General features: G+C 43.2%; 1 protein-coding gene across 1 annotated transcript in view; it reads right to left on the reverse strand.

The window, feature by feature from the left end:
* The window catches only part of LOC120945088 (methylthioadenosine phosphorylase), a 48,297-nt gene that overhangs the window by 12,068 nt on the left and 15,863 nt on the right, over nt 1–20,366 (reverse strand). The window contains exons 3-5 of the mRNA XM_040358955.1: nt 17,258–17,316; nt 15,682–15,849; nt 2,143–2,245 (exon numbers count right to left, since the gene is read on the reverse strand). Coding sequence (XP_040214889.1) covers nt 2,143–2,245; nt 15,682–15,849; nt 17,258–17,316 — 330 coding nt within the window. The remainder of the gene's footprint in view (nt 1–2,142; nt 2,246–15,681; nt 15,850–17,257; nt 17,317–20,366) is intronic.

The raw sequence follows: 20,366 nt of genomic DNA on the forward strand, positions 1-20,366 counted from the left end.
CACCCCTGAGCAGGGGCGTATCTAGGGTACGGCAGCCATGGCAAGTGCCATGGGCGCCATATCAAGGGGGCGCTGGTGAGTGGCTGGGCAGCAATGCATTTACCAGGGTCTGATGGTCTCTTCTTCCCTCCAGGCTCCCGAGCATAGGCTGGATCTCCTTTTCAGCACCTTTGCTAATGGACAATAGCAGTGCTGCAAGTGGGACCATTTCTCATTTCTTACTCCTATGAGTGCAGTCACTGGTCATGGAGTAAGCAGGCAGCTGCATTTCCCGATGCTACCGCTATAGTTCCGGCTACAGCAGCCCTGACAGCTGAATATCACTCCTCCGTCAGCTGTCAGGGATGCTATAGCCAGAACTATAGCGGTGGCATCGGGCCGGTGTATTTGTCGACAGGACACCTGGACTGTGGACTCAGTCAGGAGGTGTCTTCTCACAGGCCTTCTGGCTCGGGGTCCTATCAGTGCAAAAGCAGAGCCCAGCCACCTGCCCAGCAGGAGGGACAGCTGTACTGCCAGTGTCTTATGCTGAGACTGATCCTCTTGATTAAGATGCAGGCACATTTTTCATGCTTTCCCCTCTCCCTGCAGGCCTTTGTAGTCTAAATCATATTTTTTTGGGGCCCCATGAGATCAAACACAGGGGCCCAGGAGGCTGTAAAATGGATGGATTATTTTTTCTAATTCTGCTTGCTGGAATATCAACTCCTTCCCGCTTGTATGTAGTTAATGGCAATAAAGGCTCTCCCATTCCATCTGGTCGGATTGGCAGCGCACAAAGGAGGAGCAACATCAGTTTCTCCCTCTCCTCTGTGACAACTGAGGCCATAAATTATGGAGATTTCATCACTTCCAGTATCGGTTCTGCATTTACCTGGCTGGTACCAGCCAAGAAAGCAGCCAATAAACCTTGGAGGGCAGAGGAGGGACCAGGGGTCTAATAAACCCAGATTTCTCCATAAAGAGGGTATGTTACTACCCAAGGTATCACAAGGGATGATAAATATCACTTGAAGACAGCTGAATTCTTTTTTGAGGTTAGGACAGGGCCAGGGATGGGGTCATGTGCCCCATCAGGTAGGATGTAGGGAGCCCCATGATATCTAACAGCGGCCCTGGTCTCTGGTAAGGGGGTAGTGGGGCACAGACTCTGGCAGTGGCTGGGTTTGTGCAGCACTGCAGCAGGCAGGGAGAGAGGGTGTCCTCTTGTATATTGGTGCAGTCATCATTCTCAGTCACACTGTGTGTGTGGGGGAAGTAAGAGCACAGCCTACTATGCTGGAATTTGTAGTCCCATGGAAGTGGGGAAATTCTCACACATACTGTGGAGAGAGGGCTGGTCATATAAAGTAAAAGGCTCTGTGCTGTTACAGGGCTGCCATGGCTTACCTGACCCCTGTCTAGAAATACTTATTGTCTGGCACACTGCTTTAAGGGGGAACTCTGCAGACACTGGGGTAAAGGGGAATGCTGATGTAAGTGGGATCTCTGGACTCTGTGATAACCAGATACCCCCTACATCCCAGTCCACAGAGATTCCCTTTGTGTCAGAGTCCCCCCCCCCCCCCCTTACAGCGTATATAAAGATGACACCAGAGTCCACAACAATCTTTAAATCAGATTTCCCAGTGTGAAGGGGAACTCTGTGGATTCAGATGTAAGGAGGGCTCTCTGGGAACTCTAAGGGGGGAACTGTGATATAAGATGTAACGCTATTGACTCTGGTGTAAGGGGTAATTAGAGAGCTTAAATTGTAGTTTTGTTAGCTGTTTTTTTTGTTAAGGTTATCTGAAAGATGGGTTTCAAATGTTTTGACAAGGGCACAGTTTCAATGCTTGCCATAGGCGCCATTTTCACTAGATACGCCTCTGCCCCTGAGCTACAGTACTAACTCCAAATGTTCACTTACTTTTTCCTCCAGCGCTGTGAATGTTTAATCGATGTGTTCAATAAAGAAGAGAAATTAGAATTGTTTGTGTGTTATCAGCGTAAGCACGATGTGTTGTTCCATTTAGATGAGGATCAGATCCCATTTTATGGCAAATTACTGCATTTTTCTTGTCACTGTACATGAGGCCTAGCCCCCTTGCTGATAATCAATGGGATATACTACGGTAATATTTCTTACATAGCATCACTCACCTCTCTAGTCTTACTGCAGAATGGCTCAGCCATAGGAATGTGACACACACCTGCCAAACAGTTAGGTCCTCCATCATAAAAGGTCTGTTCTCTTTTGGTAGTTCTGTAATCAGAATGAGATTACATTAAGAAATCTTACAGGGCCCAGCCACACTAAAGCAATATGTAGCAGTGCAAGAACATGTGGAAAATTCTACCTTTTATCAAAGCCTAGCAACACTGCAATGCATGGTGTATGTGTTCTCTGTGATGCATTGTGCTCTACTGTATAATGCATTGGGGTGACATTCACAATGTATTGTACTGGTAATAGAGCAGGCATATTGCCATGTGTTGTGGCAAACGCATTAATGTGTGTGTTTTACCATGCATTGCCACAAAAGCCAAAGACCCCTTCCACACTGAGGCGCTTTGCAGGCGCTACAATGCTAAAAAAAATGCCTTCTAGACTGTAAGCTCTAACGAGCAGGGCCCTCTTATCCCTGTATTGAATTGCATTGTGACTGTACTGTCTTCCTGATGTTGTAAAGCGCTGCGCAAACTGTTGGCGCTATATAAATCCTGTATAATAATAATAATAATGCTAAAAATAGCGCCTGCAAAGCGCCCTGAAGGAGTGGCTCCATTCACTGCAGTGTGAAAGCCTGAGTACGATATTTGTGCAACTGTCTACTGTATATTTTCAGTAAAAATACACTAACATTTATTTTAGTGCACCCAAATACAACACACAATTAAAGAAGTGGCTGTGAAAAGTAAACCAATACCAAACAGGCCATAAATTGCATGCATCCATGAAATAGAAAAAACTACAGTACACAAAATTGTTCATTAGTGACACTTTAAAAGACTGTACAGGTCATCGGTTTATAGTTAACAGCAATATGTGCTGTGCAACCACTGTTTACATACACAAGCAGGCCCTACATACGTGTTTGCAGTCATGTGTATGTGCAGGGCATCAGGGTTGCTATTATTTTTTATTTGTTTATATTATAAAAATTTACATTTTTAAAGGCCCTTTCACACGGGCGGACCGTATGTCCCTTTTTCATCCATACGTGCACCGATGAAAACGGGACATACATTGGTCCCTATGAGATCGTGGGTGTCAGCGGATGAACATCCGCTGACACCCGATCTCCCCCGTCTCCGCATTCCTCCGATTCTGCAGACGGAGGAAAACACTATTTTTCCCCATAGGGTAGGGCGGTCCCTGCACAATGTGCGAGAACCGCCCTGTCATCCGCCGGCTCAGCGGGGATCAACGGAGCAATCCCCGCTGAGCAAGCGGAGGTTCACGGGGCGGATCATTACTAAATCGGCCCTGTGTGAAAGGGCTCTTAAACTTGTCTTTTTTTATTGCCATCACAAGGGAGCCAACAAGCCCCCTATGCGATAGCATTGACAGGTTCTTCCTTTGGACAAATCAGGGGTCTACTACACCCCTATTGTCTCCCCTACCCTCTGTTATAGCTGATCAAGCCCAAGACTGAGCTTAATCAGCTGCTTACTCTGCTATTTTAGCTGGAATTTAAACAACTTTGAACCCATTAATGCTCAGAGTGCTTTAGGGTTCAATGATTCAACGATGGGGAAAGGGGAGAAACAAAAGGTACCTTCACAGTTCCATAAACATGATCCTGTGGTTCAGGGCTCGACAAAATCCGGGCTCCCAATCGGAATTGCAACAAGAAATAGTGACCTGGCGCCCCGAGAAGCTTAGGCCTGCAGAAGGCTGCAAAGCCGCGGCCTCAATTACCGCCTGGCGCGGGCCCGCCGCGATCGCGTGACGAGGGAGGTGGGGGCGCACGAAGACACAGGATCCTGTGTCTTCATGCGCCCCCACCTCCCCCGCCGGCCGGTAATTGAGGCCGCGTCTTTGCAGCCTTCTGCAGGCCTAAGCTTCCTTCTGTGATCTGGCGCCATCTTGTGGTGGCCGTTGGCATTACAATTAAAACAGCAATCCAGCAATTCTAATGTGTTTTTCACTGTGGTTTCACTGCCATCTCCTTCCCTCTAATTAGAGCCCCCAAACATTATATATATTTTTTATTCTAACACCCTAGAGAATAAAAAGGCGGTCGTTGCAATACTTTCTGTCACACCGTATTTGCGCAGCGGTCTTACAAGCGCACTTTTTTTAATTAAAAAATAAGACAAGAGTAAAAAATGTTTATACTGTGAAAGATAATGATACCCAACATGTCACGCTTCAAAATTGCGTCCGCTCGTGGAATGGCTACAAACTTTTACCCTTTAAAATCTCCATAGGCGACGTTTAAAAAATTCTACAGGTTGCATGTTTTGAGTTACAGAGGAGGTCTAGGGCTAGAATTATTGCTCTCACTCTACCAATCGCGGCGATACCTCACATGTGTGGTTTGAATACCGTTTACATATGCGGGCGCTACTCACAAAGGCGTTCGCTTCTGCGCGTGAGCTTGGTGGGACGGGGCGCGTTTTCTGGCTCCTAACTTTTTTAGCTGGCTCCTAGATTCCAAGCAAATGTATCAAACCCTGCTATGGCTATAGAGCAGTGGTTTCCAAACTGCAGCCCTTTGCCTGCCTTTATGCGGCCCTAGTGGATTTCTCCCAAGATCTAAAATCCTTTTACATCCACGGATATAAAAATGTTAAAACCTTATTTCCGTTAATTGGCAATAATGATGGGGCACTATTCCTTCCACTGATACCAATGATGGGGCAATACTTCTCCCACTGACACAAACAATGGGACACTATTCCTTCCACTGACACAAACAATGGGGCACTATTCCACCCACTGACACTAATGATAGGGCACTATTCTTCCCACTAACACTAAGGCCCCATGCACTCTGAGGCTCATAAATGGACGTTTTTGGGAGTTTGGGCGTTTTTTTTAAAGGAGTTGTAAAGGAAAAAAAAAATTCACCTTGATGCAATCTATGCATTAAGGTGAAAAAACATCTGCTGCCGCGCCCCCCCCCTCCCCCGTTACACTAACCTGACCCCTCGAAAGTCCCGCACGGTCCCGATATCCTCTTCGCCGCTCAGCCTGGCCGCTGAATGGCTACAGCCGATGGATTGAGAGCAGCGCAGTCATTGGCTGGCGCTGCTGTCAATCACATCCAGTGACGCGACGCGCCGAGGGGCGGGGCCGAGTGATACAGTGAGCGGCTATGACCGCTCGCTGTATCACGGGAGCGCGCCCGCAATTAGTGACCACCATGCGAGCTCTCGCATGACTGTGGTTACTAATTGCGGGGAGGACCAGAGACAGCTGCCGAGGGACCCCAGAAGACATGGATCGGGGGCACTCTGTGCAAAACGAACTGCACAGTGGAGGTAAGTATGTTAGACGTTTGTTATTTAAAAAAAAAAAAAAAAAAAAATTCCTTTAGTGACCCTTTAACAGCCCACAAACTCTTCTCTATGTTAGCATATGTGTCCGTTTTTCTGACCACAAAAATGCCAAACGCTGATAAACGCTCAAAAACTTGGCTTGCCAGCATTTTTTAAAGTTTTTGATTCATTGAAAAAAAAAATGTTAAAAAAAAAAAAAAAAAATGCTAAAAAACGCTAATGTGGAAAAACGCTAATAAAAACGTTGAAAGACTCACTGCAAAGCTACTGGCGTTTTTATTACATTATTTTAACGTCCAGTGTGCATGGAGCCTAACGGTGGGACGCTATGCTCCCCACTGACATCAACGATGGGGCATTATTCCTCCTACTGACACCAATGATGGAGCATTACTCCTTTCACTGACCTCAACGATACAGCATTATTCCTATCACCAATATATATTATGAGGCACAATTCTTCCTCCTACTGACCACAGCACTAACCATAGTCCAGCCCCCCTAAAGTCTGAAGCACAGTAAACCAGGCATTTGTTTAAAAGTTTGGAGACCCCTGCTGTAGTTTTAATCAACTGAGTACCAGAACATATATAAATGTACCTTGGTAGATAAGAACTATAACTCATGCAATTGTCTTTGAATTAGTTTTTACAGGCAAAATATCTGCAAAATTAATAAAATGCATGCAGTTTATTGAATTTTAAGAAAATCCCTTTTAAGAACAGAAATGCAATGAAAATAACATATGAGTTATGCTTTTATGAACTGAGCCTATAGTGTTAAAGTTACAGACATAAACGGAGTGCGATATGAATGCCAGGCTCAGACTTTCATACATTACTCTTTTTTTGTGGTTTAGGAGATAGCTGACACAACATCAGCTGCACAGTGTCCCCTCCCTGGAACTGGCTTCTCTTCTGTCAGAAGGAACAAGTCCAGGCATGCTTTAGACAGAGGAAATCATACTTTTTTCATTAGCAAGTGTTTTAATACATTGATACAGTAAACACATTTCCTCTTAAAGGGGTTTTCCACCTTTTTTTTAAAGCGGGGGTTCACCCTTAGAGGGCACTTTTCCCCCTTAGATTCCTGCTCGTTTTTACTAGGGGAATCGGCTATTTATTTTAAAATATGTGCAGTACTTACCCGTTTACGAGATGCATCCTCTCCGTCGCTTCCGGGTATGGGCTTCGGGAATGGGCGTTCCTTCTTGATTGACAGTCTTCCGAGAGGCTTCCGACGGTCGCATCCATCGCGTCACGATTTTCCGAAAGAAGCCGAACGTCGGTGCGCAGGCGCAGTATAGAGCCGCACCGACGTTCGGCTTCTTTCGGCTACGAGTGACGCGATGGATGCGACCGTCGGAAGGCTGTCAATCAAGAAGGAACGCCCGCTCCCGAAGACCCATACCCGGAAGCGACGGAAGAAGATGCAGCTCGAAAACGGGTAAGTACAGCTCATATTTTACTACAAATAGCCGATTCCCCTAGACCGAACGAGCAGGAACCTTATGGGAGAAAAAAAAAAATTTCCTAAATGGGTGAACTCCCGCTTTAAGTTTATTAAAAGTCAGCAGCTACAAAAAGTGTAGCTGCTGGCTTTTAATAAACTGACACTTACCTGCTCCACGGCTCCAGCGACACGCCGGCCGGGGCTCCGCTCCTCGCCGGCCGGCGTCTTCATTCTTAGTGTGGGCACCTGGCAGTGACAGCTTTCGGCTTCACGGCCGGGCACCCACCGCGAATGCGCGAGCGGCAGTGCGCATGCGCGAGCGGCGCCGTCCGATTGGACATGCACTCGCCTACAGGGAGGGGCTGTGAAAAGGCGATTAAGCTAATCGCCTTTCCAGCCCCTCGGCGGAAGGAGGAAGTGGGACAGGAAGTCCCCTTCTCCTGAAGCCCCCACTCCCCCCCCCCAAAAGAAATTACATGCCAAATGTGGCGAGGAGTGGGTTAAGCGGAGGTCCATTTTTAGGTGGAACTCCTCTTTAAAGGAAATGTATAGTTAGCATTTCAATTAGTATTACAATTATTGTTTTTCATGTCGCTTTTATGTAAATATTTTTATCAATGTATGTTTAATATGGAACAACTTCCAGACCGCAACATGTACATATACGTCATCTGTTTGAAGTTTTATACCAGCTTGATGCCTGCAGCTACAGGCATCAACCTGGTATTTTTTTGTTCAGCCAGCAACTCTCTGTTTGGTAAAAACAAACTTAAGAGCTAATTAGCCTCTGGATTACTTTTACAAACGGCAGGTCCGCGGAAAAGTCAGATGGATGTCCCATCATTTGTATGAGGCTTACAATTAAACTGAAGTTTTGAAGGGCAGAGGAGAGATCTGAGGTCTAATAGACCCCAGATCTCTCAGTAAAGAGTACCTGTCACTGTCTAATGTTAGCACAAAGGATGTTTACATTCCTTGTGATAACAATAAAAGTGTTAAAAAAATAATAATTAAGGGACCGTGTAAAAATATGCAAATGCATACGCATGCGTTTGCACCACATGTGAGATATCATTGTGAACGCTACAGTGAGAGAAATAATTCTAGCACCAGACCTCCTGTGTAAACTCTAAACTGGTAACCTGTAAAGGCTTTTAAAACATTGCCTATGGAGATTTCTAAGTACCATAGTTTTTGACCATTTCACCAGCGTACGCAATTTTAAAACGTGACATTAGATATCTTCTTATATAACATCATCTTTTGTTTTTAAATAAACAATCGGTGCCACACCCACAATTTTATTCTCTAGGGCCTCATGCATCCAAGGCCACTTTTGAGGCTGTGTAGAACCCACTGTGCATGAGCAATGTAGCTTCATCAGGAGGCTGGCTGCTAGGGCATGGAAGAGACAGCTGGGCCACTAAAAACGTGACAAATAAGATGGCGGTGCGGCACCTGGCGTTTCCCCCAATGGATCACAGAAGAACAATCCTGGATTCACTGGGAGGACGAATATGCTATTTCAGTTCAACCCATCATGCCAGTAAAGGAGAGGTTTATATGAACCAGAACAAAATCCTTTACAGCCAAGGAAGCTGCCATCTTAGCCTTTGTTTGATCTGCTTTTTCCATGGTGCTGCACATGTGATCAGTTATGACACCAGCCATTTGATGACTTGTTGTTTCAGTTGAACGCCCAGACAAATGTAAAAGTAAATTAATCATGGTAAGTCTTTAATGTAAATGTTCTGGAAAACTGGTATTGAACCCAAAACCAAAAATGCAATAGATGTGGTGGCTGCATTAGTTTTCTTTATTTAGGCTTTTTCCCCCCTCTGTTTTCACCTGGTGATTGGTCCAGTAACACAACTCCTGTATTAGAGTGCCTAGACTCTGGATGAAGGAGCACAGGGACACCTTTCAACAGCAGCATTGTGTGCCTGGGAGGGTAGTGTTTGATATACTAGCAGATTTAGATACACTGAATAAATTAAAGCTAAACTCTGAGTATCGCACTTTTTTTGCAGTTACAGCAAACAGTTTAATTAAAGGGGAGGAGGGGGGAGTATGGGTTTATCCTTGTCACAGCAGCTTCACAGAAGACTTGATACTATTAACCTGCAGCACCGTAAGTTCCGAGACAAGAAGAGAATGGAGCATCCCTGCCCAGAGGATTTCTACAGGATCCAGCTGCCTGCCTCACCACAGGTAAGTTCAATAAAGCTAAACAGAAATAGCATCATTATAGCTAAATTTCATCTTTTAATTGCAAATATCTTTGTCAAACTTTGTATTAGCAACAAAACATTTAGTGTCATTGTAAACAAGACAGTAACACACATTTCTTTTATCGTTTTACATCTTTTGCCTATAGATTGAATCGAAGATAGAACTTTTGCAAACAGCACTCTAATGCAATGCACCCTGTGCTAATGCCCTTTAATCATACAGATGAGGTGTTCTGACAGCTGTTAGTGGCCCAAGATCTGCATAAGTGTAAGTTCAACCAAATTCAGGACCCCTTTAATGCCAGCCACATGACTAAGTGCTTCTACTTTGTCATGTCATAGTAGCAGATGGGGTCAATTGGACGGGTGAGCTTTTTTAGTATAGCAGCAATTTGTAAAAAAAAACAATGATTAGTGTAAAATTACTCCAAGTTTGATTATTCATTTGCTAGGGTTCTTGGTATTACTGTGTGTTGGAGTGCTCTGCTTTGTAAAAAGCAGAGGTTTTTCATTTATTTAGACTGCTCTGGCAGCTCATTCATATGAATAGGCTGCCTAATACAACATGTGTTAGTGCAACACACCTGAGTGCGATAGTCTGAATGGCCCCAAAAAGTAGAGGGTAAGCTTGACCTTAAGAACCAAGAATTCTACCTTTCAATACTGAATAGAATCCATTAGGTCATTGGTTAAATGTAATTGAAAGGAAAATTACTCTGTTCTAATAAAGTTTGGCTTTGCCAACATCACATCAGCCTTCAAAGTATTTTGCAATAGTGACATCTAGTGGATAGTATGGGTTATTTCATTATTTGTTACCAGCATAACAACTTGTAGAAAACATATTTGATCTTCAAATGTCAAATATTTTGGACAAAATGGGCAAAAAAATTAGAAGCTCCGTCAAGTTTTTATTCCCATCTGTGAAGGATTTATTTTATGTCCTGTACCAGTGATGGTGGTCACAGACAAAGGACCTCTCTCCAACAGGGAGACATACAGAATGTGATAGAGATACGTCCTTTCTCCACATGGGGACCGTCTTCACTTTTCAGTCCACTCCAAAGCACGTGGTCGCTGGAAAGAAAAGGAGGGGATATCTACCCAGCAAAGACCCAGACAGTAATAAAACCCTGACAGAGGTCCTAAACACCAAACATGATTTGGCTAGAATTAAATGTAACAGCCGAGTTACAATTTTAAGGGAAAAGATTAACTTTTAGAAATCATTGGGCTATTGTAACAGTTGTTTTTTCCTATATCTTACTCTTCTACTGTTCTGTGGCTTAACTTTTAGCACTGGTTTATTTTCAATGCTTTTTTCCTTCTTGATATTGCAGTGTCCTACTTCAAGATTGCCTTTTTATAACAGTGTTGAGGACTGAAAAGTAGGTCCAATTACCTGTGAGAAATGTAAGGAGCTATTTATAATAAGAGCGGATAACACTACCCACAGGTCACTGCAGTGTTTACTACACAACACATGTCATTCATAAAATGCACATTGCATTGTGAAGCCTATGGTGTCTGTTGGATTGTTTTCTATACAACTCAAAAAACAGCTTGGTCACATGATTTCATGAGATCATGCGACTCCCATACCCTTTTTACCCCAATAATGAAGCAAGCAAAGTGGAAAATATTTACAGTATTAAGTACAATGCTAGGCTTCATAAATTTGCCAGGGATTTTTTTTTTCTATTTTTAAAGTAGCAGTATGCTCACTGTTTTTTTTAAATCAATGCCTTATATTTCTCACCTGATTAACCACTTCCATACCAGGTACTTACGCAGCTTCCCGCCCAAGCCAATTTTCAGCTTTCAGCACTGTCGCACTTTGAATGGCAATTGCGCGGTCATGCTACACTGTACCCAAACAAAATTGGCGTCCTTTTTTCCCCACAAATAGAGCTTTCTTTTGGTGGTATTTGATCACCTCTGCGATTTTTTTTTTTTGCGCAACAACTAAAAAAAGGCTGAAAATTTAAAAAAAAAATTACGTTTTTATTTTTTTCTGTTAATTTTTTTGTAAATAAGTTTTCTCTTTCAATTACGGGCACTGATATGGCGGCACTAATGGGCACCGATGAGATGGCACTGATGGACATCGATGAGGTAGTACTGACGGGCACAGATGAGGTGGCACTGATTGGCGGCGCTGGTATGCGACACTGATGGGCACACATAGGCGGCACTGATGGGCACACATAGGCGGCACTGATGGGCACACATAGGCGGCACAGATGGGCACACATAGGCGGCACAGATGGGCACACATAGGCGGCACAGATGGGCACACATAGGCGGCACAGATGGGCACACATAGGCGGCACAGATGGGCACACATAGGCGGCACAGATGGGCACTCATAAGCGGCACCGATGGGCGACACTGATGGATACTTATGGGTGGCACAGATGGGCACTGATAGGTGGGCACTGGGCATGGATGGGCACTGTGGGGTGGCGCTGATGGACACTGGGGTGGCGCTGATGGACACTGGGGTGGCAGCACTTATTTTTGCCAGGTTGCCAGTCAGTGCCCATTTGTGGGCACTGACTGGCATCTTTTTTCTTTATGCTTTTTTTTTTATTTATTTTTTAGACTTTTTTTTGCCCACCCTGGTGCTCCAGGGTGGGCATCCCTGGTGCTCCAGGGTGGCGATCCGAGGGGGGGCTGCGCTGATAAACAATCAGCGCTAACCCCCCCTGTCAGGAGAGCCGCCGATCGGCTATCCTCTACTCGCGTCTGTCAGACGCGAGTGAGGAAGAGCCATCGATGGCTCTTCCTGTTTACATCGTGATCAGCCGTGGTTGGACACGGCTGATCACGTGGTAAAGAGTCTCCGCCGGAGGCTCTTTACCGAGATCGGAGATGCAGGGTGTCAGACTGACACCCCGCATCACCGATCGCCGCGATGCGCGCCCCCACGGGCGCGCGCGGCATGAAATCCTGCAGGACGTTCTAGAACGTCCTGTCAGGATTTCATAACCACTTCCCGGACGTAAATCGGCCATAGGCCGGGCGGGAAGTGGTTAAGGAACTATTCACTCATGCTGCTCTGCAAAAATCACTGCAACTGAGCAACGTCTATTCCTCATGGAAACACATGTGTACAAACAACTAATACATAAAAACATAGTAGTGTTTCCGAGATCATTTGAGGAGCTGCTAGAGCAGTGGTTCTCAACCTGGGGTCGGAATGATTTGCCAGGGGTCACCAAATCTTGGGCTGTTCCTGAAGCCTGGCCTTTTTGCAGTGGCAAAGCAGGGCTGTCCCTGGAGCCCGCGGCCACCCACTCAGCCTCTTTGCAGCTGCCCATTCAGTTCACGACGTGGCTGGGGGCACAGACTAGAGGTCAGCTGACTGGTGAGGAATGTGAAGTGGGAGGGGCTGGAGAAGACCCTATCTCCTGCTAAGAGACACCACAAAGTCAGAGACACAGTGAGTAACACTACCTGTAAATATAGTTCCCATTAACTGTAAATATAGTTCCCATTAAAAGTCCCCAGTACAGTTCTCAGATCAGCAGATGACCTTGATCAAGAGCACCCAAGTTGGCTGATCAGAACTCCCCCCAGCACTGCTACCCATTCCAACTCCCTGCAATACTGCCACTAACCCCACCCCCTCCGCCAAGGATAATAGAAGGAATAAAAATAGAGAATACATGGAAGGGAGAGGAAAAGAGGTGGAGGAACAAAGAAAAAGGAAGAGAAATAATAAGAAAGATGGCTAGAGAGAGGGATGGAGGAAAACAATGTTTTGGATAGAGAGATGAAAGGGAAAGAAAGGAGAACAAAGAGAGTGGTACATCCTGAAATGTACCATAAGGGATTTTAACACTGTACAAGTGGAAGGGACTCTGGGAGCGCTAAATGTCCATGGGTTAGGGGCGCAAATTATTGGTCTTGCCTTGGGTGCCGACAACCCACTGTACAAAAATAATTTTACTGTTGGGGTCCCCACAACTTGGGAAATTTTATCAAGGGGTCATGGCACCTGAGAGGTTGAGAACCACTTTAGGCAATGCAACTGACCAACTGTATGAGCCAAACTGTGTGCCATCAAAAAAGAAGGGATATCTTCGGCTGAAGAGGTAGCAAAGAGATTTGTAGACGTATTTATTTGGAAAATAGCAAAGTATATAGCAACCACAGTACATCTTTCAGTGATGTAAGCAATAAAAAAAAATCTGGTTGCTATAGGTTTCTTAACTTTACCTGTGTTGTTAGCATTGCATAATTGAATAAGAGTTGTTTTAGAGGCAGCACCACCACCACTCCATTTCCAAGGACTACATTTCCCTTAGTACCTCTCTACCCACAAGCTGTGATTCCTGAACCTCCTCCTCTCATGATCTCTGTAGACTAAAGGCAGGCTCTGCGAAATGTGTGACACAGCAGTACTCACAGGGCAGAGTGAATAAGTGTCACAGAGTTCAAATAAGTAAATGTGTGGGGATCTTTACAATGTAAGTTTTAGTTCAGACCAATAGGAGTAGGCTAGAAATAATTGAAATACAAGCAACTTTGAAACTGAAGCTTCTATTTGAGTGCTCTGGGTTTTAACCCTTTCACCGACAGGTCCGTAACGGTGGGGGGGTATTGCACACACCACTGCAGCCACCGGCATTGTGTGTGAAACTGACAGGCAGACTCCTGCCTGTCAGGTGAGAGCATTCGGGTGGCGCTGCTGCCACCCGATCGCTCTCACACACCCCTGGTACCGCCCCCCCCCCCCCCCCCCCACCACCATGCTTACCGGGCTCCGTTTGCCCATCAGCGGGCCCGGGACATGGCAGCTGCCGGCATATAGAGAGGAAGGACAAGAGCGGATACACGTCCGTTCTCCTCCTATTCTTGCAGACACCCGGAAAGCAACGTCTCTGACGTCACTTCCGGGTCATGTTCTCGGTCTCCCCGGCTCGTTTTGCAGAGAAAGAATGTTTGGAAATGCGATCTGCATTGCAAAACATTTAGTGGAATACAGGGGAGACATGCAGGGTCTTTTGAACCCTGCATATCTCAATTAAGAGAACCTGTAACCAAGAAATCATCACATAGGGGGCCGTTTGTCAGTTTGTCCCATATGTGATGGAAAAAAAAGTTAAATAAAAAAAAAATTTCTTGGGCAAAAAAATTAAGTTGCACCCAAGTCTCCCCCACATACAAATGCAGGAACGTAAACGCATACATCGGGGCACCTACATGTGAAAACTTTGATTGCGATACACATGTTGCATATGGCCACATACGCCGGAGTGAGAGCAATAATTCTAACACAAAAGCTCATCTGTAACACTAAACTGATACCTATAGGGGGGCCTTTAAAGCGTCGCCTATAGAAAATAAAGGGTACTGAAGCTTGACGCCATTTTAAGGGCACAATTATTTTTTAAGGTTTGCCATGTTGTGTATCCATTTACTCGGCATAACCTCGTCCTTTATATTTTACCAAACATTCCGGTAACGTATTGCGTTTGTTTGCCCTAAAATTCACATGTTTTTTTTTTTTTTTACTGAAATATTGCGTTTCCTCAACCTTGCAGTGATATCGTGTGACATAAAAAATTGGAACTACTGCTAGTTTATTTTCTATAGTGTCTGCTTTCAGAAAATATATAATGTTTGGGGTTTTGTGTAATCTTCAGGCCTAAAATAATTTTTTAAACATGTGTAAAAAAAATGGCTCTGGCAGCGAAAGGGTTAAAGCTTGCATAGAGCTCCAGAAGAAATGTTTATGTATGTTCAGGCAGATCTGGGTGTCTGCAATTCATTTATATTACCAGCTTAGGCATTTCACTCAAGTCACAGGTTTACATCTAGCAACAGATATTAGTAATTTTGTCATGCTGGCATCATAGCATGGTCTGGTGCTCAATGACAGTATTATGAAGTCAGGAACACTAGTCCGCTATCAAAACAGAAAATATATTAACACACTGGTAACAAAATACTGTGCAAATTGCTAAGACTGGGTTCACACATATCTGGTGCGAATTGTATGTCCGTTTTCACTGCAAATAAAAAAAAAAAAAACATTTGGTCAGTGGTTCATTTTTTTTTCTGATGCAAATTTGTAAGGCTGGATTTTTGCCACAGCTGCGACTTCAGTGCTGGCCAATACATAAAGGGTGTCAACTCCTGTAGTAGGAGAGCAATCTATGCTGAAATCCTGAACGCAACTAAACACATGTGCGATTCAGAAGTGTTTCCATAAAACTCAATGAGCCTGAAATTCACACCTGAACCGCATCGCAGTGCTGTGAAAACGCACAGGACTCTTTTTAAATTCGCACTGTGCATGCAACACATATATGTGAACACCTTCAATGGAAATCAATGTTATTTCACATATCATGCGAATTGGATGTGGTTCAAAACGCATACAATTTGCATATATGTGAACCGAGCCTAAATTCTACAGGATCTAGGACACAAATGTAAACAAGTTTCTACACTTAATAAAAAAAAAGTTGTTATCTTTTTAACTTTCTACATTTACCTGTCAATAAACTGGTCAATTAAAACAACATCCCCAGGTTGAATTTCCTCTCTCAGTGATCCACAAGCCGTAGTGACCAGGATATGAGAGCAGCCTTCAGTTTTCAGAGCCCAAATATTGGCGCGAAAATTAACATTTGTTGGAGCAATTGTATGCTGCCTGCCATGTCTGAAAAAAAGGAAAGAAAAACAAAATTGATTCAACCACTTTGAAAAACATTAGGAAAACACATGTAGTAACATTTGGAAGAGAGGCAATATTTGGGCATATTTGCCATATTTGGGCACTTAGAGAGGCAATGTGCTTTGGAAAAGTCAGTTTAGGTGGGTCTCGATCTAACGACCCAAAGAAGTATGTACAGACTTACAACTATTGTCCAGTATTTCTGTAAATGTATATAAGCATTCAAGCTCTGATGAAGGACCCCCAAAATGCCTAGGATGTTTTATCTTTTATTAATAAAAACAAAATCTTACTGGACTCAATTATCTTTTTGTTGCACTCCAGGGAGCCTATAGGACACCTACGGTGGACAGCGAGCTGCCTCTTAAAGTTGGACATTTGCCTATCCTGGGTTCCAGTGTTCTACCAACACATATCCTCTCAGTCCATTGGGAGGTGTTCTTCCTGCAAATTTTGTACCAGCCTTCAGTTTTCACTATGGAGGCAGTTTAGTCCACTATTTCTCACAGATCAGCAAAAAAGTTATGGAAAAGCTTAAAATGTAACAGTGACCACCTGAACAGGAAGAAAACATTTTCTTTGTGAAAAAAAATCTACAAAAAAACATCTTAAGGACATAAAGGATGTTACTGACAGAATCACCAGGTTGAAAAAAAAGAGCCCAAAAAACAAAAGCTAAGGCAGCCACCAAATCAAAGGATTGGTAAGCTGTAGTATATTACATTTTGTTTTTTTACCACTTTCATTTAAACAGCTATTGAACGACCCCACTGGGTACCACATCTCACCCTTTTAAGCATCAGGGGAGGGCAGGATGATGCATCAACTTCTTAGTTGGTTAGTTAGTCAGTATTTACATACACCGTATGCCCAGACTTTTATGGCTTCTTACCCTTTGATATACTCATGATTAGCAAATTGTTTAAAATAAATTAACAGAAAACTAAAGTTGATTTGGCTCAGGTTTATTACATTTTTTTTACAAGTTCATAAAGTGTTTTTTGACATGCTTTTGGAATTAAATAGATGTACTATTTTACAAACGTGTATTACAGCATATTTCAATGCTTCAGAGTTTGCAATCCACCAGACTGATGATCTGGATAAGCTCTGTTCCTCCTAGGAAGGGAAGAGGGGTGTGTGTGCACCTCCTCAAATGCCTTTAATTGGCACGTGTTTATTTTTTATCCTGCTGTTCAGCTTCATGCGCATTGCAGTAAACCCTGGACAATTAAATGGATCTGGCAACTATTGGCTCCAAGCAGTACATTTCAAATACTAAAATCAAATTGATTTACCTGACTAAAAATAATAAAGTCAAATATTTGAAAGACTTGTATAACTTGCATTTTTTTTTTATGAACATGATATAGAAAATATACTTTGACGTTACCTTGCAAGTAACACACAGTCCACATTCTTAATCTTTCCTAAGACCAAGGCATCAGATGGCTTGAAGAAAAAAAAAAGAAAAGCATTGTTTATTGATTTCACAAACATCGCTTGGTATAAAATTCTAATGATTTTACTCTGATGTGACTGGAATGCATTGGTAGTTAGGCAAAGAGTCTCATGAATAATTTATTTAACCGGTTCCCAAGTTACTGCTGTTTTGTTTAAAAGGCTCCTGCTCCTTGCTGCATCTATATATGATCTTCACAATGCTTGGGGATCCACATGTACAGCAGATTACCAAATGTGTTTGGTCTGAACACCGTTTTCATATGTGGGTGGGACTTACGTATGCGTTCGCTTCTGCGTGCAAGCTACCGGGGACAGGGGCACTTTAAAAACATATAAAAAATTATTGTTAATTCTATTTTAAACTTTTTTACTTTGACACTTTTTTTTTAAAATAATAAAAAAAATTGATCACTTGTATTCCTATTACAAGGAATGTAAACATCCCTTGTAATAGGAATAAGCATGACAGGTCATCTTTACAGTGAGATGTGGGGTCAATAAGACCCCACATCTCACCTCTAGGCTGGGAAGCCTGAAATAAAAAAAATAAAAACGATCACGGCTTCCCAGCCGAGGCAGTGCCGTTTTTTTTTTATTGCAGAGGCCGGGCGTGAGGTCATAACATCGCACCCGGCCTCCGAAAGATCATAGAGACTCCAGCGACCATCTGGTCCACCGGAAATCTCTATGGTAGGCAGCCGGGGCCGGCGAATCTGTTCTCCGACTCACCGATCGCAGCGATGAGTCAGTAGAAGCACCGGAGGGCGGCGGGAGGGGGGTCGTTACCTCTCACCACCTGTAAGAATAATCAAGCGGCGGAACAGCCGATATGATCATTCTTACGGTGCACAAAAAGACTATCTCTGAATGATATCAACAAAAACCTGGGGAATGCCCAGGGAAAACCCAAGCCTACTTACTTATATATCTGAATGATGCCTGTAGCTGCAGGCATCATTCAGATATCCCCGCTCAAATCAAGGACGTCCATAAACATACCTTGGGCGGGAAGTGGTTAAGGACTGGAAAGATTCGCCCCCTAATGACCAGGCCCTTTTTTGCAATATGGCTTTGCGTCTCTTTAACTGACAATTGCGTGGTCGTGTGACCTTGTACCCAAACAAAATTGACATCTTCCCACAAATAGATCTTTCTTTTGGTGGTATTTGATCACCTCTGCGGGTTATAAAGAGCGTAAATTTGGAAAACAAAAACAATATTTTTTACTTTTTGCGATGATAAATATCCCAACAAAAAAAATTCCACATCAGTTTAGCCCCTTATGTATTCTACATATTTTTTGAAAAAAAATCGAAATAAGCTTTATTAATTTGTTTGCGCAAAAGTTATAATGTCTACAAAATAGAAGATAGATTTTTTTGTTCTAGCAATGGTGGTGATCTGCGATTTTTAGTGGGACTGTGACATTGCGGCGGACGAATGGGATGCTTTTCACACATTTTTGGAACCATTAACATTTATACAGTAATCAGTACTATAAAAATGCACCGATTACTGTATAAATGTCACTGGCAGGGAAGGGGTTAACACTAGGGGGTGATCAAAGGGTTAAGTGTTCCCTGGGGAGGTGTGCTGACCCCTGTAAAACTATGGGATGGAGTTCCTCCTCTGGCAGCTAGCTACATTTTCTCTGGACAGAGAGCTGCAATTTTATTTTGTATTTGCAGTACTGTGATGAAATCTGGTATTGAAGTGTGGACTAAACACATGACTGAAATGGATATGTCCACCCTTAAAAAGGGCAGAAAAAAAAAAGGTAATATTTAGCTTCTCTCCACATTCCTCAAGAAATACTGTATCAGAGAACTACATAAAACATTGTAGTAATTATCGAATTCTATGTTCCTCCGTTGCCCCTGCCTCACACGGCAGATTGATACCATTGGCTACCGCCGCCATCAATCAAATCTTGTGACAAGGGGGCGGCACTGAGCTGTCTGTGTCTATGGACACAGACAGCACAGCTCAGGATCGAGCCACATGTGTGCCATCATAATTAGCCCTTTCCTATGGTGGCACACAAAGAAAAGGAGAGGGGACAGTGGGGAACCCGAGAAAAGGATGATCAGGGCTGCTCTGCGCAAAAAAACACAATGCTGGCAAGTATAACATGCTATGAAAAAAATAAAAATAGATTTACAATTATGTTAAGATCTAGCAAACACTAGATGGTGCTGTGCACATAGAATGTATATGAGCTGACAGGAAACAAATTGGTATCTCCCCAAAGAGCAGCTATGACTCATTTGTCAAAGGCTAATTATTATGGTTGCTGGGTTTGTCAGAAGAGGTTCATTCCTATATTGAGGACTCTCTGCAGTTACCAATACTATACTAAAAAATGGTTTTAGGTCTTATGAAATATGAATACAAGTTATATTCCGTTATTATAGCTAGCCGCTCTGGCATTTCTTCTATATTGCTTGCTCAATATGTCCTTTTAATTCTTCTGAGCTAAGAAACATCAATGAGAACTAGAACTGCAACAGCTTTTATGTGACATGTATACAGGCAAGCTTCCGATACTGTGGGGACAGTCTTATTTAGTTATTTTTAATAAACATTTACAGTAAAACCTTGGTTTGAGAGTAACTTGGTTTGAGAGCGTTTTGCAAGACAAGCAAAATGTTTTAATACATTTTGCCCTGATATACAAGTGATGTCTTGATATAAGAGTAGCGTCATGTCACAACTGAGTATAAAAAAGAATAGAGGAGCGTCTAAGTGAAGCAATATGGTTACAATTAATGAAGGTACAACATTTAGCAACATATTGCTACACTTATGCCTTGTACACACGATTGGAATTTCCGATGGAAAAAGTCTGACAGACTATTTCTATCGGATATTCCGATTGTGTGTAGCCCCATCTGAGTTTTTTCATCGGATATTCCGATGAATTACGTCGGAGTTTAGATATAGGTTGAAAAAGTAAAAAATATTTTTAATAAATAAGAAAAAGCATACAGTTTCAAGACAAGATTATTATTCAGGATGTGGCACTGTAATTATTAAGG

The sequence above is a fragment of the Rana temporaria genome, chromosome 1, assembly GCF_905171775.1.
Source record: "Rana temporaria chromosome 1, aRanTem1.1, whole genome shotgun sequence".
NCBI classification, from domain to species: domain Eukaryota; kingdom Metazoa; phylum Chordata; class Amphibia; order Anura; family Ranidae; genus Rana; species Rana temporaria.